This window comes from Molossus molossus, unplaced genomic scaffold (genome assembly GCF_014108415.1).
Source record: "Molossus molossus isolate mMolMol1 unplaced genomic scaffold, mMolMol1.p scaffold_m16_p_7, whole genome shotgun sequence".
NCBI classification, from domain to species: domain Eukaryota; kingdom Metazoa; phylum Chordata; class Mammalia; order Chiroptera; family Molossidae; genus Molossus; species Molossus molossus.
The window spans coordinates 65,383,718-65,408,012 of NW_023425401.1; the positions used below are offsets into that span (position 1 = coordinate 65,383,718).

Below are 24,295 nucleotides of genomic sequence, written 5' to 3' on the forward strand. Positions count from 1 at the left end.
GGTTTTCTTTTTGTTTTTGAGTCTCAGCAGTTTGAATGTGATATACCTAGATGTGTTTTGCTGTTCCCCTTGGTGTTCTCTCAAGTTACCTGGATCTATGGTTTTCATATATTTTATTAATGTGGAGAAATTTTATTTTTATTTCATATATTTCTTGTGTTTTGTTTATTTTTTTGTTGTTTCTGGTATTCTCATTATACACACATTAACACTTTTTGTAGTTGTACACAATTTGGGAGCATGCTATCTTTTTCTTGGCATTTTTGTTTGGAAAGTTTTTATTGACATATCTTCAAACTTACTGATTTCTTTGCTTGACCATATTCTATACACTGATGAGTCTGTCAGAGGCATTCTTTACTTCTGTTACACTGTTTTTGGTTTCTAGCATTTCCTTTTGATTCTAATTTAGATTTTCAATATTTGTTCACAGACTAAAATGGCTGTTTTAATAATTATTAGATACATACATTTGGGATTTTTTTCCTCTTGTATATTATATTACTCTGTTCTGGCTGTACTTTTCGTATGGTAGGTCATATTAATTTCTAGTAGGGCAAGTGTTTATCTTCAGAAACATGAAACATTTTGGTTAGCACTCTGGTTTTACTTTTCTTCAGGGTGAATTTTATAATTATTTTGTCAAGTTGAGTGTCCCTTCAGCAAAAGAAAACAAAAACAAGTCATTGGTCCTTTTATTGAAATAGCCTTAAAATATAAATTTTACAATTTGGTATTTCTTAATGAATTTGAATAATTCTCATTAAAGTTTATCCCCAATCATTTGTAGTAAAATTTTTCTATTGTGGAATCATTTAAATTTTATTTTCTACTGAACTGTTGATGATATATATGAACTTTTTTGCTTTTTGTATATGATTTTCTCTAACCCAGCTAGTCTCCTTTTGTTCTTTTGGATTTTTAGGACAGTCATATCTACCAATAATTATATTTTTGTCTCTTTTTTTTATATATATATATATTTTTTATTTTATTTTATTTTTTATGTTTTATGTTTTATTTTTTTTCAAATCTTTATTGTTGGATGTAAAATGTATTACAGATGTTCCACATTTTCCCCCCATTGACCCCCTCCTCCCCACTCCCGCCCCCCTCCCACCATTTCCCAAACTATTGTCTGTGTCCATTGGTTATGCATATAAGTTCTTTGGTTTATTTCTTCCCACCCCCCAACCCCTTTCCCTTTGAGGTTTGTCAGTCTAGCAATGAATTTGTGCTTCTTAATCCCTTCACCTTTTTCACCCATCACCCCAACCCCCCTCCCAACTGGCAACCAACAAAATGTTCTCTGTATCTATGAGAATGTTTCTGTTCTACCTGTTTATTTTGTTTGTAGATTCCATTGTTGATTGATATGTATTCATTGCCATTTTGTTTGTTCATACATTTTATCTTTTTCTTCAAAAAGACCCTTCATCATTTCATATAATAACGGTTTGGTAGTGATGAACTCCTTTAACTTTTTCTTGTCTGGGAAAGTTTTTATATGTCCATCAATTCTAAATGACAGCTTTGCAGGATAGAGTAATTTTGGTTGTAGGTTCTTGGTTTTCATCACTCTGAATATTTCTTGCCACTCCCTTCTGGCCTGCAAAGTTTCTTTTGAGAAATCAGCTGACAGCCTAATGGGAACTCCCTTGTATGTAACTAGCTGCCTTTCTCTTGCTGCTTTTAAGATTCTCTCTTTGTCTTGAACCTTTTGCATTTTGATGATGATGTGTCTTGGTGTGGGCCTCGTGGGGTTCATCTTGTTTGGGACTCTCTGTGCTTCCTGGACTTGTATGTCTGTTTCCTTCACCAAGTTAGGAAAGTTTTCTGCCATTATTGTTTCAAACAGGTTTTCAATTTCTTGTTCTCTCTCTTCTCCTTCCGGCACCCCCAAGATGCAAATGTTGGCACGCTTGAAGTTGTCCCAGAGACTCCTTACACTATCCTCATTTTTTTGGATTCTTTTTTCTTTTTGCTGTTCTGATTGGGCATTTTTTGCTTCCTTATATTCCAAATCGATGGTTTGCTCCTTGGATTTACATACTCTATTATTGAAGCTGTGTAAATTATTCTTTATTTCAGTTAATGCCTCTTTCAGTTCTAACTGTGCATCCATGATTTCTAACTGGTCCTTTTTTATGCTCTTGAGGCCCTCCCTAAGTTCACTGAGGTTCTCACTAAGTTCATTGAGCATCCTTATAAGCAGTATTTTGAACTCAGTATCTGTTAGGTTGCTTATCTCCCTTTCGCTTAGTCCTTTTATTGGGGTTGTGTTCTGTTCTTTCATTTGGGACCTGTTTCTTTGTCTCCTTATTTTGGCTGCCTCCCTGTGTTTGTTTCAGTGTATTACTTAATGAGAGGTATAGGGCTCGCTGAGACCCGATGCTGCTCCTTTGAAAAAATTTAGGAAAAACCTGAAGCAAGATCCCAGACTGGCCAATCCTATGGTTAAGCAAGTGGCAACAGCTTGGGTGGGCTTGAAAGTTGTGTGGGGCGGGGCCTCAGGGAGTCAGCAGGATGGGGCTACCAGTGTGAGCCAGGTTGCTGGAGTCCCAGATATGGAGACTGCTTGCCGCCCATGGGAAGGGCTCACCAAAGGAACAAAGGCCTCTTACAGCACGTTTGTCCCTGAGAAAGCCCCCTCTCCAGCCCTCGCTCCAGTGCCAAACAGCTCAGTTCTTCCCTGTATGTCTCTGGTGCCCCTCGAGCTGCCTCCCCTCCGAGCTTAGAGGGAGAGTCCGATAAGTCCATGCGTGGGCCCTTTAGGGAGCTGCCTGGGGCTCCAGCCGCTTCAGCTTCCCTGAGCCTCAGTTTCCGCTGGTTTTTCCAGCCAGAAGTGATGGGGACTTCTCTTCCTGGCACTGGGCACCTGGTGTGGGATGGGGACCCCTCAGTCCTCAGGAAGGACCTTCCCAGCCGCGGGAGCCTCCTGATTTTTATCAGCCACACTTGGGTGTGGGACCAGCCCGCCGCGCCGCCCCTCGCGCCGCCCCCGCCCCCCCCTTCCTACCAGTCTGGATGTGGCTGCTGATTTAATTCCGTAGTTGCAGGACTTCCGTTCAGCTTGATTTCAGGCGGTTTGGAATGATGGTTGTTCTGTAGTTTAGTTGTAACTTTGATGTGGTTGTGGGAGGACGCGATACCGCGTTTCCCTACGCCACCATCTTGACCGGAAGTCCATATTTTTGTCTCTTAATATTTATATTTTGTTTTTAATTTTACTACTAGGACAGTTAGTAATAATTAATGTTTTTGTTTTGTGCATAACACCTGGCCTTTTACTAGTAAATGTATCATTAATTGTTGGTTTCAGAGAAGTGCCATTATAAACTTTAAGTTTACTACAGGATCTTTGTTTTTAATTATAAACTGATCATGAATTTTCTTCAAGCCTTTTATTTGCATATTGATAATTTTTTCCTTTAACAAGTAGTTGTATTGAATTTTACTAGCTTTTCTGTTCTTGAATCGCTAAATTAAACTCTACTTGATTGGATTATTTTTTAATGTAGCTTTGGAGTCAATTTGTACAAGTCTCATTTAGGATTTTTGAATCTCATAAGAACAGTTGTGTATGTGTTACGTTGTATTAGGTTTTGGTAGCAGGATTAAGCTGGTTTTATAACATAAAGTTGTAATTTGTATTCTTTCAAATGCTCTGGAGCTATATAGGTAGAATTAAATTACATGTTGAAGGCTTTAAGGAAATCATCTAAAGTCCAACTGAGCTCAGATTTTTTTTTTATTAAAAACAATTCTTGCCCTGGCCAGTTTGGCTCAGCAGTTAGAGCATCGGCCTGAGGACCAAAGGGCACATACCTCGGTTGCAGGTTCGATCCCCGTCCCTTGTTGGGATTGTGCAGGGGGCAACCAATCGATGTGTCTCTCTCACATCAATATCTCTCTTTTTTCCATTCTTCCCTTCTACTCTATCTAAAAATTAATGGAAAAAATATCCTCGGGTGAGGGTTAACAACATTAATAAAAAACAATTCTTATATTACCTTTAAATTTTCTTTAATGAGCTATACTGGTTTTATTCCATGTTTGCTGAGAGACCGTTTGTTTGCTATGTAAAAGTTAAGAATTTTTTTTACATTAATTACACCCAGAAAATCAATAGGGTGATTTTATATCATAAGAGTTTTGTTTACAGGATGCAAACTGGGTTCGATATGTCTTTGGGATGTATTTCTTGACATTAAATTCAGAGAGAAAGATGAACATTATCAAAGTGACAAAGTAGTACTTCTTTTCAAGGATTAATTTTCACTGCAGAATTATATTTTTAATTTGAGCCTATCAAAAAGTTGTAAGTATACAAATCTGTAATATTTCAATTATTCCTGTTCTTAGGTGCATTTTATCTGGTATTTGAATATATGGACCATGATCTGATGGGACTACTGGAATCAGGCTTGGTTCATTTTAATGAAAATCACATAAAGTCATTTATGAGACAGCTCATGGAAGGTCTGGATTATTGTCATAAGAAGAACTTTTTGCATAGAGATATAAAATGTTCAAATATTCTTCTAAATAATAGGTATGATATGAGTTTTGATATGTATGTTCAAAGTGAGTATTACATAATGTATACTTTGATTTTGTTAAAAGGATTTGTAGTTTAGATTTCATTTGACCCTTGAACAACTGGGAGGCTAAAAAACAACTGGGAGGCTAGGGGTGCCACACACACACACACTTGAAAATCTGCATATAACTTTTGACTCTCACTTTATTAATAGCCTCCTGTTAATTGGAAGCTTTAACAGTAACGTAAATACTTGATTAATACATATATTGTATGTATTATATACTGTATTTTCACAATAAAGTAAGCTAGAGAAAAAAAATGTTAAGAAAATCAATCATAAGAGAAAATAAATTTACAATATATGTTGAAGAAAACAGCATGTGAGTGGACCTGTGCAGTTCAAACCTGTGTTGTTAAAGGGTCAACTGTATTTCATTGCTCAAACTACTTTAGCATAACCAACAGCATTATAGCTTACATTATTTCTGAATTTGTGCTAAACATACATTACTTTATTAATGTTCAACAATAGTTTGTAATGTACATAATATTTGTTTGATATTCTGTCAAATAATGTGAATGGATATATATAGAGAGAGCTTATGTTGATTATTTTACTGAGAACATAACCTGAACCCTGATATTTCTATTGTAATTGGTATTATTTATTAGTTTAAGTGAAGCCTGCTTGATCCTGATTTTAGTTAGTATAATGTGTTTCAGGCACCTAGCCCCTCTAAGAACAGGAAAATTTAAAACAATGTGATTTAGTTCTTGAACATTATTGACTTGAACAAGTAAATTTGTCTTATTACGAAGTAGTAGAAATTATCTCATTTTGTTTTATTTTCTTTGAAGTGTACTTTTCTAAGTAGGAACTAAATAGTACTGAAATACTGTTATACTAGTGCTACTGTACTACTAGTAATAATATCAGAAATAGTACTAGTATTAGCTGAAATTCTCCAAAGAAAATTAGTGAATTTTTACTTCATTTTTATCCTGAGTTTATCTACTTGCCTTTACCTATATAGTACCTTGAGTACTGCAGTGTGATCAAAGTTGAAGTTTATATGAATATAATTTTTATTAGTTCTAGGAATAGAATATGATTGTGTATGACCAATTCAAAGTAGACTAATATATTTTGTTTATTTTGTTTTACTTCCATCAGAGGGCAGATAAAACTTGCAGATTTTGGACTCGCTCGATTGTATAGCTCAGAAGAAAGGTAAGAATACTTTCGAGTGAATATTATAGACATTAGAGACCAGTTTTAGAAGCTATAGTAAGAACACCTTATTGATAGTTTATTTTATTTTTATTTATTTATTTTTTAAATATGTTTTTATTGAATTTTTTAGAGAGAAAGGAGAGAGAGATAGAAACATTGACGTGAGAGAGATACATCAGTTGGCCACCTCCTGCATGCCCCCTACTGGGGATTGAGTCCACAACTCAGGCCTGTGCCCTGACCAGGAATTGAACTGGGACCTCTCAGTCCATGGGGCAACGCTCAATCCACTGAGTCCTACTGGCTGGGCAGATAGTTGTTTGTTTTTTTGTTAAGAAAAAGGAAATTTGTTTTTCATAGTTAAATACATGGGATACTAAAACTTTACACCATAATCTGTTTGCCTATTTTAATTCTAAAATTATATACATTTATCTCAATTTAAAAATAATTGTGTTTTTAACACTAAGAGGTAAATATATAATTTCTTTGAAAATTATATATTTTTAAATGTAACTTAAGTGAACTTAGGAATTTTTTAGAAATTTATACTTATGTTTCTAAAGCAGATTGAGACATTAAGATATTTGTAATTTTTTATTTTTTTATTTTTATTTTTTTTGGTGTATACCTATAGCAGGAACCGAATCCCGGACTCTCTGGTCCGCAGGCTAACGCTCCATCCGCTGAGCCAAACCGGCCAGGGCTGTAATTTTTGTTTTAAGAAATACCTTAGTATATGTTTTTTATATTGCATGTTTAAACCTATAAACTCTGTTTTAATTATTATTTTGAAATTTCTTTTTAAAATTATAGTCATATCTATAATTGTATTTGTTTGTTTTAAGCTCCCTAGAATATTTTATTTATACAAACTTGTGAGGAAGGTCACTGTGTAACTTTTCTGTGTGGAGTTTCTCTGGCTAAAGTTGGCATGTGTATCCTACTTTGGTACTTTTATACCTGATGGTAGTGAAATGTGACTTGTCTTATTCGAACTAACGTGGAATTTTAAAATACTTTTTGAAGTAGTGGATTTTATGTAAATAAACTATGAAATTAACAGAGTTTAATAAAGCTCTAATTTAGCCCATTTCTTTTCTGTCAGGCAACATTATTTCTTTATTTTTAGATATATATTTAATTCTGACGTTTTTTACATATGGCAGCTCTGTAATTTCTTTAGTGTAGTTATATTTAATATAATGAAATATTAGTTAATTGGAATTCTTAGAAACAGGTATTTACTTTCACCAAATCTTTTCCAGTTTCTGGTTATTTGAAAAAAATCTTTTGTTTGAATTTTTTAATAAACAAAAATCTGTTTATTTTTGAATTTTGCAATGCCTGTGACATTATGATGAAAATTATTTTCATTGTTTAGTGTTTAGAGGTTTTTAAATGGTGTGTTTTTTATCCATTTGAATTCCATGAAATCCCTCAGAAACTAGTGTATGAATGAGTTGTGTTATGGGCACAGCTATGGTCCCCTTCTACCTACTTTTTAGCCAGAGCATTTTTTGTTTTTGTTTTACCCACTACACTTGTAATTAATATTTTATTTTAATAAAGTATTGTAGAGTTGGTTTTTACTAAAGTTTAAAATTGTTCTAGAGCTTAAAAGTTATAACCCTCACTTTGCATTTGAGAAAACTGAGACCCAGAAAGGGTTAGGTGATTTTAAAGATCAAAAAATATTTTGTTGGCAGAGTCAAGATTATATAGTTCAAGGTTTCCAACTCCCAATTTTTTATTCTTTCTAGCACATATAATATTGCCTCCTGGTAGAAATTGAAGGAAAACATGAATTGGTCCAAATGTGTACTTAACCGAACACTTCACTTGAAGTATATTTTTTGAATGACTGAATTTCAGTGCCTGTTTTCTAGAGGGAAATTGTGCTTAATTAAGGATTCTATCTGCTTAGCTGGCTAATTGAGATTTCGCTGTAATTAGATCATCCTTTCATAATACAGTATGTGTCTTTCATCCTTGAATATAAATTCACTTTTTCTTGTTAGATTTCAGTGAGATGGAGATGGAGAACAGCTAAAATTACCGTTTCCCATCTTAGATTCTTTATATGCAGATATTTGTTCACATTGGAATAGATATGTTCCAGAAAAACTGACTAAAGCCAAATTTTATTTATCAAACCCTTTAAAATCAAATGTTGGGTTCACTGAGCCATGGTCTCATTGCCTTGCTGAATTGATACAGGAATTTTGAGCTTAGAGAAGTAGCAAATTTAAAATCTCGTAACTTTGCATTTAATGTAATGTGTACTGAATTTTTCTGCTAAATTAAATTTGTAAGATAAAACCTTGGTGTATCCTTTTGTTTTGTAAGTAAATATCTTATTCTTTAGGGGTTTGTATACTTTTTTAAATCTTTTTTTTTTTTCAGATTTGATTAATTTCAATTTCTTTAAAATTACAGAAGTAGGGTTATTTTAATGATATGACTTTAAAATACATACATTGTTCCAGTAAATTTAATGATGTAACTGATTTCTAACATACTGAAACCTGCCTTTAACAGATTTTACTGTGTTAGCCCAAATTTTCTGGATCTTGAACTAACCATACAGCAAATGATTTTTCATTCCTTTTTTTTGGTTGTTGTTAACCAACCAGAAAGAAAGGTAGGGCTTGACATAATACCTACTTATCCAAATGTCAAGTCAATTTGAAGTGTTTTCTAAGTAATTTAGCTATAGACAGAATAAAGTATTCAAGAAATTATTATGGGGTTTATTTGTTTAAAAATGGAGCAAATTTCAGCTTACCACTCTAATAGTATCAGCCACATCTCTCATTCATTTGATTTTGGATATCTTTTTTTGAGTTTGAGGAAAACTGGATGGAGTTATAACTAGTATGGAGGAATTGAACATTGAGTGGTATGACCCATATGGATCTCTTCTGTCATGTGTACTACAACATAAGAAAGAACCAGAACTACTAGGTTAAAATTAGAAGGAAAATGGTTCCTTTAAACTTGAAGAATCATTTTGAACATTAGTATTCATACTTTGTCTCATTTGGCATTGGGAAATACAGATCTTGAGAACAGAGGTTTTTTGCCTCATTTTACTGTATTTGATTGTTTTTGTTATTGTTAATGTCACTCGAGGATATTTTTACCAATTTTTAAAAAAAATTTTTTTAAGAGAGAGTGGAAAAGGAGGGTGTGGGTGGGGACAGAGAGAGAGAAAGAAACTTGATGTGAGAGAGACACATCAATTGGTTACCTCCTGTGCTCACCAACCCGGGCTAGGGATCGAACCTTACAACCCAGGTACGTACCCTTGACCAGGAATCTAACCTGTGACCCTGTCGTTCTTGGGCCAACACTCCAACTACTGAGCCACATTGATCAGGGCTGATTTGTTTTTTTTGGTATCTATTTTAAGTTAAACTTTTCCTGTGACTTGAGCTGAAATGATGTGCCCTCTTTGGAGTTTTTATGTTACCAAGTTGCTCCAATGCTTTTCTAAACAATGGAGTATCTTTTTCTCTTTATGTGATTGTCCCATATGAAAAAGTATGTGCTTTCCATATAAGTTGAAAATCATTTCATTTTCTAGAGTAGAAACTGTAATATAGCACATTTACTTTTTTAATGCAAGGAACGTAAAACCCTTAGGCATTAAATAGGAAATTTTGGCTGTAGTCCTGGCATTGCTGTTTATCTAGTTGTGGAATATTGGGCAAGTCATTTAATCTCTCTAGACCTCATTATTCCCAACTTTAAGATGAAAGATTTAAAATCTCTGAAATCCTTGTTTATAAGATACTAAAGAATATCTTTTGTGGTTCTAAAATTAGCTATGATCAAAATAAGCCTTTAAACCATTTTGGAAGGCACTATCTCCATCTAGTGTCTTTTCATAAAATTACTGTTAAAAACAAAATTAAATTCCCCAAAGTTCAATGTATAGGTGTAAATGGGGGAGGAAGAGAGGTATGCCTCTATGTTATTTGTCCAAGGACTAGGTGAGATTATATTCATGATAAAATTACCTCCTTCACACTGATTTTATTACTTGTGTTCTTGCCTTTTCACTCAATCTAGAATTGTAGTTATTTTAAACACAGGGACTGTATTATAAACTTTGGTATTTTATATGCCCTAAAACTTAAAATACATTCATAATAAATGTTAATTTACATTAGTTTTGATTTATAAAAAGATTATTCCGATCTGGAGGACCCTTCTGGTATAGATTAGTGCAGGGAGCTTTGGGAATTCTAGGTAATACAGAGGATCTTCTGGGAGACCCTGAACAATATTGGAACCATGATAATATAAAAGACCACTCATAACATGAATAACAACAAATAATGTGACTAAACAAGCTTCAGAAATGGAAATCTTATTTAGATCACTGATTTAATTGTAATTTAACAAGATTAAATTGTACTTCTTTTGGCCCTGATAGAGTAGGTAACATCATAAACATATAAAATGGGAAAGGCAATTTAATTCCTTCAGGGACAGTGTTACCACTCTTTATGTAGGGGGAATCTCCTCAATTCCCTTAATGCTGGAGACTTAAAAATCTGAATTTCAAGCCTTGATCCTTTTTCTGATCTCTAAATATGTGTGTTACTAGACATAATCTCTTCCTAATGATCTAAATACCTTAAACATAGTTACAAAACCTATGTTCACATCCCCTTGAAACATCTTTTTTCCTTTATTCTCCACTGTAGTTAAAAGTATTCAGTCATTCTCACATATAGCTATGTCTCATATAAACCACTGCAAAGAAAATTTAATTGTTTTTCCTGCCTTTGGTCTTTCTCCCTAACATTTTTTCCCTGCCATTCGTATCAACTACCATCCCATAGCAATGTTTTGAACTATTCACACTTCCCTAAACAAGCTGAGTGGTCTTGACTACCTTTGTGAATCTACATAATTGTTTTCTTTGGATTACCTTTGTGAATCTACATAATTTGTTTCATTTTGTATGGAATCAAATTTCTAGTTCCCTCAGTCTGACAAATTTGTTTTTTATTTCTTCAATGTGCAGTTTTGGCATTACCTCCTTTGAAATCTTCCCTGAATCCTACAGGCATCATTGGCACATCTTCTTTTTTTGTGTCTAGTGCATTATTCATTATTTTATGTAGTACTTATTATAATTTATGTCTTTATTGCCACCAGAATTTAAGGCTCTAAACACCTACATCAGTGGTTGCTTGGCTATTTGGTCCAATCATCTGTTCTTGGTTAGTGCAGTGCCACGCTTAGAATTTCAGTAAATATTTGTTGTTTATAAAGAAAGGAACAAGCTTAACTAGCATTTGTGCATGGTGCTTAATTTTTAAAATTCTCACCTGAGGATATGCTGTACTGATTTTAGAGAGAGGGAATGGGAAAGAGAGAGAGAAGGAAACATCAATATGAGAAAACTAGGCATCAAACCCAGCAAACTAGGTATATGCTCTGATCAGTAATGGAACTGGCAACCTTTCAGTGAATGGGACAATGCTCCAACCAAATGAGCCACAGCAGCCAGGTCGCATGATACTTTATTATATATAGTTTCCTTTAACAAGAGTTATTATGGGAAAGCAGTTTGGTGAGATGTGTGGTGTGGATATCATTATTCTGTGCATTTTATAGATAAAGAAACTGAAGTTTAAAAAACTTAAGTGTATTTCCAAGATCACACAGTAAGTGGTAGAGCTAAGTAAGAATTAAACTTTGGATCTTTTGACATAAAGGCTCTTTATTTTCATTGAACTGGAGTGCTTCCCTGGTTAGACGCTGGATCTAACCCTGACTACCTAAAAAGTGTCTTACAAGGGGAGAGCTCGAGGGTGCTCTAAAGTCTACTTTGGAAATAGATAGCAGTTTTTTAGAGTTCTTTTGTACCACATATTGTCAGCTGAAGTTAACTGTCTCTGTTATCTTGCCCTTCAAATATTGTAGTTTGTTTTTGCTAAATGATGTTTGCTTATTTAGTCTTCAGCAGGTTAGCAAGTGTGATGTTTTCATTTCTGAATCTCCCTTAAAATGTCTTAAATATCTAATAAGAAGTCTTATAAATGAGAAACATTTTGGTAGAATCAAATATTTAAAATTACCTGAGATTTCACATGAAAGTTTTATTAGTAAAAGTCTAGTGACTTTACATTTTAATATTTTGTTAGCCACATTAAGGTAGGTAGTGTAAAATAAAAAGGAGGAGTTTTTATTTTTAGGTGTTAATTCCCAAACTATTCCCAAGAAATAGTTCTTTCTTTAAAAAAAAAAAAAAAGTTAATGAGATTTGCAGATGAAGCTATTTAGTAGAGATTGATATTCAGAGTATATAACATTGATACCATTATTTCTCTCTCTATCTCTCTTTTTTTTAAATATATTTTAAAAATTTTAATTGATTTTTAGGGAGAGAGAAACATTGATTGGTTTTCTCTCCCTCACACACGCCCTGACTGGTGATCAAACCTATAACCCAAGTCTGTGCCTTGAACAGGAACTGAACCCACCACCTTTTGATGTAGAGCATGATACTCCAACCAACTGAGCCACATGAGCCAGGGCAAGGCCATTATTTCTTGATCTTTACAAAGTTAAGTTTCTGTCCATCCAAGAATGCAGCTTATTGGTATTCCTATTTTGATTTTCTAATTCAATGATAGAGGGATGTTGTGTATGTGTGTTTAGCTAGTTATGGAATTTATTGCTTGGAATTTAACTTTAATTATGAGAATAAATTGGAGTGATTCATTTCCTATTTTTAGGTTTTCCTTCTTAAAGTATATTAATTTGCTCTGTAACACCTAATAACCTAACCATATGTTTTTCATTTCTGTTTATTTGTCAATAGGAATGACTTTCTTTTTTGGGGGGGCAGGGGTAGTGGAGAAATTGGATAGACATCTCTCACGAATGTAATTTTTTTAAGAAATCACTAAGAGAAGGATAGTAAAATGGTGGTGGAGTGAGTGGAAGCTAAACAGACGATCTCCCAAGACCAGATGGGAATTACAAATAAAATAAAGACAATTATTCAGAAAAAAGCAACAGAAAAGTAGTGGTACAGGACCATATAACGAGGGACACTGGTAGGATCTGCAGAGGTGCAAGAGGGTGGCGGACTGGGAGCCCACGGACAGCAGCAGTCTTACTGTGAGCAGCGCCATTGGGGTTAAACTCCCAAGCCCACTCCACAGCACAGAGCCAGGACACAGCACTAAAATAGCCATAGCCACTCACATGGGGTTCCGGAAGAGGGCGGGCAGACTGGACTGGAACTCTGTGGGGTCATACGGTATTTGGAGGACACTCAGAGTTGTTCCTGAGTCGCAGCCACAAAGGACAGTGTCCGTGTGCTCCTTCCCAGACTTGTGGGGAAAGCAGCAGCCCCTCCCTCGGAGATTCAGCTTTTTCTAGGAGGAGCAAAGAAATGCAAATTGAGGCTCATTAACAACCAGCATCTATCCTACCCTCTGGAAATCCTCTTACTCAGAAAACCAGGGCTACATTTCCAAGGCCCTGAGTAACTGAGACTACTAGCCTCCAGGAACAAGCTACAGGATAACTGAACCTTTCCTGAGCTTGCAAATCTACCCAGGAAAGTAAGACTTGATAGTGGTGTTTAGGGTGGGCCCACCCAGGGTCATCCAAACCCAGTAGAGGGAGCCACAAACTACAGAACACCAACATGCAAAGGGAAAATTTGGCAGGTTCCGAAATCCACTGAGATAGCCAAAATGGTGAAACAAAGAAACAAATCCCAAATAAAAGAACAAGAGACCTCTATTGAAGATGAGATCAATGAAATGCAGTTAAGCAAATTATCAGAGGTAGAGTCCAGAGCCATGATGTTGAGGAAGCTCAACAGCATGAGTAAGGACATCAGCAGTGTGAATAAGGACATCAGCACCATGAGTAAAGATATAGAAACATTGAAAAACAACCAAGTGGAAATGAAGAATGACATAGCAGAAATAAAGAACACATTGGAAGGAATAACCAGCAGAGTAGAGAAAGCTGAGGACCGGATCAGTGAATTAGAAGACAGGGTAGAAAAAATCAACCAATAGAAAAACAAAAGGAAAAAACAATGAAAAAACAGGAACAGACAGTTTAAGAGAACTGTGGGACAACTGGAAACGTAATAAAATTCGCATCATAGGAGTCCCCAAAGAGAAAGAAGGTTAGAGGGCAAGGGTTAGAGAATATATTTGAAGAAATAGTGACAGAAAAATTTCCTCACTTGGTGAAGGAAGAAGGCATTCAAGTTTAAGAAGCACAGGGAACCACAAGTAAGAAGAACCCAAACAGGCCCACAACAAGACACATAGTAATCAAACTGCCAAAAATTAAAGACAAAGAGAGAATCCTAAAGGCAGCAAGAGATAAGCAACAGGTTACCTACAAAAGAACCCCCATAAGGCTGTCTGCTGACTTCTCAACAGAAATACTACAGGCCAGAAGAAAATGGCATGAAGTAATCAAGGTCATGAAACACAAGGATCTGAATCCAAGACTACTCTGTCCAGCAAGGCTATCATTCAAAATAGAAGGTCAAATAAATAGCTTCCCAAACCAAAAAAAAAGGCTAAGGGGATATATTAGCACCAAAACAGCACTGCAAGATATGCTAAAACGACTGCTGTAATTAGTAGAAGAAATAGAAAGAAAAATATAAACACACTAAACAAAAATTACAATAAATAAGTACATATCAATAATTATCTTAAAGGTAAATGGTTTGAATGCTTCGATAAAAAGAGTAGCAGGCTGGATAAGAAAGCATGAATCACATATATGTTGTTTACAAGAGACCCACCTCACAACAAAAGACTCACATAGGTTGAAAGTGAAGAAATAGAAAAATCTTTTAAGCAAACGGAAAGGAAACAAAAGCTGGGGTAGCAATACTGATATCTGATAAATTAGATTTCAAAATGAAGCCCATAACTAGAGACAAGGAAGGTTACTACATAATATTGAAAGGATCTATCCAACAGGAAGATATAATCTTGGTAAACATATATGCACCCAATATAGGAGTACCAACATATATTAAATATCTTCTGGAGGACTTTAAAGGAGAAAGTAACTGCAATATAATCATAGTAGGGGACTTCAACACCCCACTGACATCACTGGACAGATCCTCTAGACAAAAAATTAGCAAGGAAACAGAGATTTTAAATGATGCACTAGACCAAATGGATTTAATAGATATCTACAGAGAATTACACCCCAAAACTACAGAATTCACATTCTTCTCAGGTGCACATGGGACATTGTCAAAGATAGACCACATGTTAGGACACAAACTAAGTCTCTACAAGTTCAAGAGGATTGAAATCATATCAAGCATCTTCTCAGATCACAATGGCATGAAACAAGAAATCAGTTGTAATGAGAACATGCAAAGACATTTGAAAACATGGAGGCTAAACAGCATGTTATTGAACAATGAATGGGTTACCATGGAGATCAAGGAAGAAATCAAAAACTTCCTGGAAACCAATGAAAATGAACAGACAACAACACAATCTATGAGATGTAGTGAAAGCAGTTCTGAGAAGGACGTTCATAGCACTATATGCCTACCTTGAGAAAAATTTCTAATAGACCATCTCACCTCACAATTACAGAACTAGAAAGTAAACAAAAAGAAAAGTCCAGAGCAATTAGAAGGAAGGAAATAGTAAAGATCAGAGCAGAAATAAATGACCTGGAGACCAAAAAACAATTCAAAAAATCAATGAAACAAAGAGCTGGTTCTTTGAAAGGTAAACAGAATTGATGGCCCCTTAGCTAGACTCACCAAGAAACAGAGAGAGAGAACCCTAATACACAAAATCAGAAAGGAAAGAGGAGAGAGAATAACTGACACCACAGAAATACAAAGGATTGCTAACAAATATTACAAACAATTAAACGGCAACAAATTCAACAATCTAAGTGAAATGGACAAATTTTTAGAAATACATAGTCTACCAAAACTAGACCGGGAAGAGATAGAAAACTTGAACAGACCAATAACAACTGAAGAAATTGAAGATGTAATCAAGACACTCCCAGCAAACAAAAGCCCAGGCCCAGACGCCTTCACAGGGGGAATTTTACCGAACATTCAAAGAAGAACTAACACCCCTTTTCCTCGAACTATTCCAAAAAATTCAAGAAGAAGACAGACTTCCAAACTTGTTGTATGAGGCCAACATATTTCGAATTCCAAAACCAGTAAAAGACACTACAAAGAAAACTACAGGCCAGTATCGCTGATGAACATAGATGCCAAAATCCTAAACAAACTACTGGCAAATCGGATCCAGCAATACAGCAAAAAATTTATTTACCATGACCAAGTGGGATTCATCCCAGACATGCAAGGCTGGTACAATATTCACAAATCAATAAATGTGATACACAACATAAACAAAATGAAAGATCAAAAGCATATGATCATATCAATAGATGCTGAAAAAGAATTCGACAAAATCCAGCACCCATTTCTCATAAAAACACTCAGCAATTTGGGAATACAGGGATCATATCTCGACATCATACTCAATGGGCAAAAACTAAAAGCATTTTCCTTAAGAACAGGGCCAAGACAAGGATGCCCACTTTCACCACTCTTATTTATTATAATACTGGAAGTCATAGCCACAGCAGTCAGACATGAAGAAAAAATAAAAGGGATCCAAGTTGGAAAGGAGGAAGTGAAACTGTCATTATTCACAGATGACATGATACTATACGTTAAAAACCCCAAAGACTCCTCCATCAAAAGTTTACTAGACTTAATGAATTAGGCCAAGTAGCAGGATACAAAATCAACATCAAGAAATCAACAGCATTTTTATACACCAATGATAAATTTACTGAAAGAGAAACTAAAAAAAACAATCCCGTTTATCATCGCAGCAAAAATAGAAATAAAGGACCTATTTGCAGAAAACTACAGGTCATTGAAAAAAGAAATAGAGGAAGATATGAAAAAGTGGAAGGACATACCTTGTTCGTGGATTGGAAGAAATAACATCATTAAAATGTCCATCCTACCCAAAGCAATCTATAGATTCAATGCAATCCCCATCAAAATACCAATGGCATATTTCACAGAACTAGAACAAATACTTCAAAAGTTCATGTGGAACCAAAGAAGTCCCTGAATAGCCATAGCAATTTTGAAAAAGAAGGACAAAGTAGGTGGGATCACAATACCAGAAATCAGGTTATACTACAAAGCCACTGTAATCAAAACAGCCTGGTACTGGCACAAGAACGGGCCGATAGATCAATGGAATACAATAGAGAACCCAGAAATGGACCCAATACCATATGCTCAATTAATATTTGACAAAGGAGACAAGAGCATTCAGTGGAGGAAAGATAGCCTCTTTAGTAAATGGTGTTGGGAAATTGGACAGCTACATTGAAAAAAATGAAACTAGAACATCAACTTACACCATGCACAAGAAGAAACTCAAAATGGATAAGAGACTTAAATGTGACTCATGAATCCATAAAAATCCTAGAAGAAAATGTAGGCAACAAAATTTCAGACATCATACACAGCAGAATTTTCACTGATACATCACCTAAGGCAACAGAAACAAAGGAGAAAATGAACACATGGGACTACATCAAACTCAAAAGCTTCTGCACAGCAAAAGAAACAACCACTAAAATGGAAAGGCAACCCACTCTATGGGAGTGCACAATAGCCAATGATCTATTAGATAAGGGGTTAATTTCCAAAATATATAGAGTGCTCATACAGCTTAATAAAAGTAAGACAAAGAACCCAATTAAAAAATGGGCAGAGGAGCTAAATAGACACCTCTCCAAACAGGACATACAAATGACTAAGAGACATATGAAGAAATGCTCAACATCACTAATCATCAGAGAGATGCAAATTTAAACAACAATGAGGTATCACCTCACACCTGTCAGAATGGCAGCCATCAACAAATCATCAAACAACAAGTGTTGGCGATGGTGTGGAGAAAAGGGGACTCTAGTACACTGCTGGTGGGAATGCAGACTGGTGCAGCCACTATGGAAAACACTGTGCTGTTACCTCAAAAAATTAAAAAGTGAACTGCCGTTTGACCCAGTGATCCCTCTTCTAGGAATATATTCTTCAAAGCCTGAAACACCAATCAGAAAGAATATATGTACTCTCATGTTCATAGCAGCACTATTTACAATAGCTAAGATCTGGAAACAGCCCAAATGTCCATCAGCTGACGAATGGATGAAAAAGCTGTGATACATATGCACAGTGGAGTACTATGCAGCTGTAAGAAAAAACTCTCTCTTATACTCTGAGACAACATGGAGGGACCTGGAAGCTAAACAAGCCAAACAGAGAAAGACAAGTATCATATGAACTCACTTATTTGTGGAATATAATGAACAAAACATTCTGAAGAACAGGGCAGTCACAGATATGTGGAAGTGGAGTACAGCCTGATAGTCCTCAGAAGAGGTGTTGGCAGGGGAGAGATAAACCACAGAACTTATATGCATGGACATAGACAACAAAGCTGGGGACTGGGTGGGGAGGGAGGGGGAGGAAGGTGGGGGGGGGGAGAGACTTCTGTGACAAAAATTAATTAATTAATTAATTAATAAAATAGAGAAAAATGTTGCCAGAAGAAAAAGAATCGAGATAAAAAATAAAGCATCATACTTGTGGTGTCATATCAATTTGCATTTTTGTTTTGTGATCAAAGCAGGATCTTTAGAATGTGGATAGTGTGTTGCCAAACCTAGTAGACCAAGTTTGATATGTGCATGTTTGGGGATTCTAGATTTTTATTTATTTTTCAGACTTTGGATGATATATTTTCATATTATAACAGTACTTTAGTTTTCTGAGATTTAAATTTCCTCATTTCTAAACATAGTTTCAGTGCCTCTTATTTTTGTCTTTATGTTTGTGAACACAGCATCCTAATCATAGCATGGCATATTTTTTTGATAATGCTATAAACCATTATTAACGGGGTGATTCATTTGACCTTGTTTTCTGCCAACTCCACCTACCTTGGAATTTGCTTTTATGATTAAAGTTCTTTTGTCTGTGTACTGTCTTGATGTTTGCTTCTTTCTCATCAAAGACTAAGGTGGAAAAGTCATGTGTTGCACCTGTTTTGCAAAGTTTTGGAAGAAATAATCAAGAACTTCCTTGACTTTACCAAAACAATCATTTTTATTGTCCATTGTCAATGTTAACTTTTAAAAATTTATTAAAAAGTTTATTTAAAACATAATTTTAACTGCTAATGATGACTGTGTTCAAAATGTTGCCTAGAACTTGATATGTAGTATATAAAATAATCATATTTAAATATTTCTTTTTCAATAGAATTTAATAACCTTAATTTGTGTAATTCTCTACACAATTCAACATGATTTTTAAAAAATTTTAAAGCATTTTAAACAAAAAGATTCAAAAATTATCTATTTGCAGATAGATTTAGATTTATATTTAAACATGTTCTTGACTATAGATATCTAGTTGCAATTTAGTAACAAGAGCATGGGTTTCATAAACTTATAGATATTTGAAATGTTTTAGAAAACTGGTCGTCATAATTTTCACATACTTTGTTCTTTCACCCAGCTAGCTAATTCATGTATGTCACCTCAGTTTGCAGTCCCATATACATTAAGGTTTCTACCCTATATCAGCATTGTTTGAGCTTTGTGTGTGGAGTTTATAATAAAGACTGGTCTCTGGGGTCTTTTGACTTTTCCGGAAGGTAGAAAACATAAACTAGAGTGTTTAATACGGTGGTTAGTATGATACAAATTTAAGAATGTGAAAATAAATATATTGTAAATAGAGATTAGACTTTATGGAGATGGGTCTTTCACTGTGTCCTGAAAGAGATATAGGATTTGAATGATAAAAATAGGGAAGAAATTTCAAATTTAGAACGGGTTAAGGCATAAAGAGGTAGGGGTGTGTGTATGTGTGTGTGTACATATATTATTATTTTTTTTAATCCTTACCCGAGGATATTTTTCTGTTTATCTTCAGATAACTTGGAAGGGAAGGAGAGAGGGAGAAACATCAATCAATGTGAGAGGGACATATTAGGCTGCCTCCCACAAGACCCCGACTGGGGCTGGGGACAAACCGCAACCAAGGTTCTGGAATTGAAACTGCAGTTCTTTGGTCCACAGGCGGACGTTCTAACCGCTGAACCAAACTGACCAGGGTGGTAAACATATATATACACACACACACACACACACACACATATACACACACACACATATATATATATTTTTTTAATATGTTTTTATTGATTTTTTTTTTTTTTAGAGAGAAAGGGAGAGGGAGAGAGAAACATCGATATGAGAGAGATACATCGATCGGCCACCTTGCATGCTCCCTACTGGGGATCCAGCTCACAACCCAGGCATGTGCCCTATCGAACCCGGACCTCTCAGTCCATGTGACCATGCTCAATCCACTGAGCCACACCAGCTGAGCAGTGAACATATTTTAAAAGAGTGATTAAGTCCAGTTTTTTTTTTTTTTTTTAAGTATGCATTTTATACTATACTCCTTATTTTCACAATTTATGCCAAGTTCAGTTGCTGTTTTTTCCTAGCTTTGGCACACTGTTACTATAGTTCTGCCTCTGATAATGTTGCGATGCCCAGATTGATAGCTTATATAGCACAAGTGTTTAAATTACGTGCAGAAATTTGTCTGGGTGGGAACAGAGCAGATACACTGGCTAGAAATTCACATCTACAGTTGCCAAGAGGGAATTGCTTTATAAATTATATGCTCTTCTTTCTTATTCCCAAAACTGGTCCGGATCTAAGCAACCTCAAGTGGAATGTAGCCTTACTGGGGAATTTCTTATGCTATGGCCTTGGCATTCTTGTGATTTGGAGGATATCTGGAAAGAGAGGTTTAGAATTAATCTAAAGATACAGTGATCACCCTGAACAAGATCATTTGAAGAACCACCTCTAACTTCTTAAGACCCTCTTTATTCATGTGAATCAGCAGAATATGATCACTCTCTGAGGATTGAAGACATTTTGCGACAGAATTTGTACTGTGATGGTAAACTTGTTCAATTTACTGGATCATCCCTTCTGTGGTAAATAAAGAGGTAGCCATAGGTATATGCCCTCTCTGTTAGAAGGTGACAAAGGAAGCATATGATAAAGTGTCATACCTGTTGCTAGTGGTTCTTGGCAGCAGAGACCTCAACTATTACAATCTACATTTCTGTACTTTCTGTTCACATACTAAAATGGATTGAAATCAGAGAAAGATTACCAAAGATATGCCCAGTTGAAAACTTTTGTTAGGTGGTTCCAATTGGAACTATAGCTTGCTACATATTAGTAATTTGCCAGATTTGGTCAAAATCAACTCCCTTTAAATCATTTAATCTCTTTAAAAGTTATTATGGAAAGAAAAAGCAGTACTGAACAGTTGAGTTGATAAAAAGACCTTTCTTTGACCAGATTATGGTTAAAACTAGCCAACTATATATTTTTATTTTTAAGAGAATTTTTCAGTTAATCATATTTCTCTCAGATGTATTTTATGGTCATATATTATGTCTGTAGTAGGCATATGAAAGTTGTTTTAATTAGGATTTTAGGGGTACTTTGATCAGCCAAAATAATAATATTTCCTAAAAGAATTTCTCTTATTCTAACAGATACTAACTCTAAAAAGTTGTTTTTGTTTGTTTGTTTTTTTCAGTCGGCCGTATACTAACAAGGTCATAACTTTATGGTACCGTCCACCTGAACTGCTGTTGGGAGAAGAACGATACACACCAGCTATTGATGTATGGAGCTGTGGGTAAGACAGGCTTATTGACTCGTTTAATTTACTTGAAACTTTTGTGAGTGTATCATTTGGTAACGATGAGTATTTTTTTCATTAGATGTATCCTTGGTGAACTCTTTACTAAAAAACCTATATTTCAAGCAAATCAGGAACTTGCACAACTAGAATTAATAAGGTAAGCTCATGATTGTAATATTTGCTGGGTGGAGGTTGTTATACTCTATAGGAAATTTAAAATCCGTCTTTTTTCAGGAGTAGAAAAGCATGATTCTATTGAAGGCTCTTATGATTGCAGAATGGATGAGAAACTAGAATGCAGGCACTTTGATACTTGATCTAGTAAAATTAAGGATCTTAATGTCCTAAATCTTTTTTGTGATTAAATCAAAGGGCATGAGCCCTGCCGGTGTGGCTCAGTTGAGCATTGTTCCATGGACCAACAGGTCACCGGTTCGATTCCTGTTCGGGTCACATGCCTGGATTATGGGCTCGATCCCCATTGGGAGATGTGCAGGAGGCAGGTGATTGATGATTCCCTTTCATCAATGTTTCTATCTTTCCCTCTTCCTTCCTCTCTTTCTAAAAAAATCAATAAAAACATATTTAAAAAATAAATCAATAAATCAAAGGGCTTGAGCTTGAAAAGATAAGGTTGGGAAGAAAGAGAAAATATGAGGGAGGAGAAAATGAATGGTAGATATATTTTTAAGTATAACAGAATGGAAGAATTAATGTTTTGAGATATTGCAGAGAAATACTCTTATTATATATACATCTGTGAATATATGTTTATATGTATATGTGTATACACAGAAAAATATATTTATCCACTAGCATAGATCTTCATTATTTGGAGCCTGTCATAGGACCTAAGTTATAAGAAGTTATCAGATATAGTCCCCTTTCTTTTCATCTAATATTTTAAAATAATTTTTTAAAAGAGCATTTTTCAAATATAATAATGTTAATTTACAACTTGTAAGATTTGCATGAGTATTTCAAAATATAGATGAAAACTTTTAGAAAAGATACTGATATGAGACACAGATACCACTATACTATGGATTTTTCCTTCAACAGACTTATTGGATTAGTGTATGCTTTCTGTTTCTTCTTTAAATAATACTAGCTTAGATAACATGGCAAGCTGAATTTTTGTAGCTAGTAGGCTACCACTCTCTAGTAACTGTATTTATCCCAGCAGTTGAAGAATATGATGACCAAGAGGCAGTTGTTTCCGATCTTTTATGTCAACTTTTTATTATTGTATATTTGTCATTTAATTAAATATAGATAGATGCAGTACTTTGCAAGGACTTAACAAAGTTGCTGTCAAATTAATCAGGGATGGGCAAGTAGTTATAAGTTAGAAAGAAAAAAAATCATAAAAATTTAGAAGACACTCAAATTATTTTAAATCCTTGATCATGTGTATGGGAGTGGTTTGTGCAAAAAAGGTAATGTAGAATGCCATTCAGTGAATCCTCTGTTCAAAAAGAAAGCCTTGGCTTTATGTCAGGAGATGGGAAAGAAAATAAGTGTCCATTTATGAATTTTTAGTTAAAATAAAATGTTTAAATTATGTATCTGTGTATCTTTTTTCAATAAGTGATTTTCTCTAACCATTTTTTTCAGTTCACCTACTCTTTGTCCTGATTGTATTGTATACTAGGGTATCTAGTAATAATAAGTTCTTAGAAAGCATTGTTCTAAGATTTTCACCTGAATTGGCCTCAGTTAAGCTCTATAACAAGAATACTGGACCTTTGGAAGTATAAAAGTTGTCCAGTGTCAAACAACTAGCATGGTGACAAAATTGAAATTTAAATATATACAGTTTTACCCTAATATCTAAACTTTTAACCAGTTCTCAGTGCTGTGTAGGAAATAAAACTTTCTGCAACTTTTTACAAAGTCATTTTGACACAAACACCAAATTGACAAAAACAACATGAAAATTTTCTATACAGTGTAAGTCCACAAATTTTAAAGGAGGGATTAGCTGATAGTGTCTAGCTTTCATTAGAAAATTAACTTGCAGTAAGTCAAGTAAAGTTCATCTCAAGAATACAAGGATGCCCTGGCTGGTTTGGCTCAGTGGTTATAGTGTCAGCCCAAGGACCGAAGGATCAAAAGTTTGATTCCTGGTCAAGGGCACATACCTAGATTGCAGGTTGGAACCCCAGCCCCGGTCTGGGTCATGTGGGAGGCAACCAATCGATGCGTCTCTCTCACATTGTTTTTCTCTTCACCCTACCCAAGAATCAATGGAAAAAACTATCCTCTGTTGAGGATTAAAAAAAGAATGCAAGGATGTTTCAGTTTTAGGAAGTTTGTTCTTACAACTCTTTATTTTAATGGAAGTAAAATAATAATTGGAAGGTGTTGAATAAGCATTTGCTAAACATATAAACTCACTAAGGAAGTGTGGAAAGAAAATGTGTATTACAAATTAGAAGCCTGAATAAAATTTAATAGTGAAATATCAGAAGTAAAGACAAGAATGAGAAAAAGTTGTGTTCTAGTATCATTATTTATTTGATTGCTTTATAAGTACTAACCAGTTGCCTAGTAGAACTAGAAAAGGGATCCAATAAGAAGTAGAATTAGTGAAAAAATAAAGGCAGTATTGTCATAATTTGTATATGATAACACTGCATATATGCATGCATGCATG

At 34.9% G+C, this 24,295-nt stretch overlaps 1 protein-coding gene across 5 annotated transcripts in view; it reads left to right on the plus strand.

Annotated features, from left to right (window-relative positions):
- Positions 1-24,295, plus strand: part of CDK13 (cyclin dependent kinase 13) — a 143,632-nt gene that overhangs the window by 90,323 nt on the left and 29,014 nt on the right. For all 5 annotated transcript variants that reach the window (XM_036246218.1, XM_036246220.1, XM_036246219.1 and 2 more), the window contains exons 6-9: positions 4,366-4,555; positions 5,721-5,777; positions 21,529-21,630; positions 21,716-21,793. In XM_036246218.1, the coding sequence (XP_036102111.1) occupies positions 4,366-4,555; positions 5,721-5,777; positions 21,529-21,630; positions 21,716-21,793 (427 nt within the window). The remainder of the gene's footprint in view (positions 1-4,365; positions 4,556-5,720; positions 5,778-21,528; positions 21,631-21,715; positions 21,794-24,295) is intronic.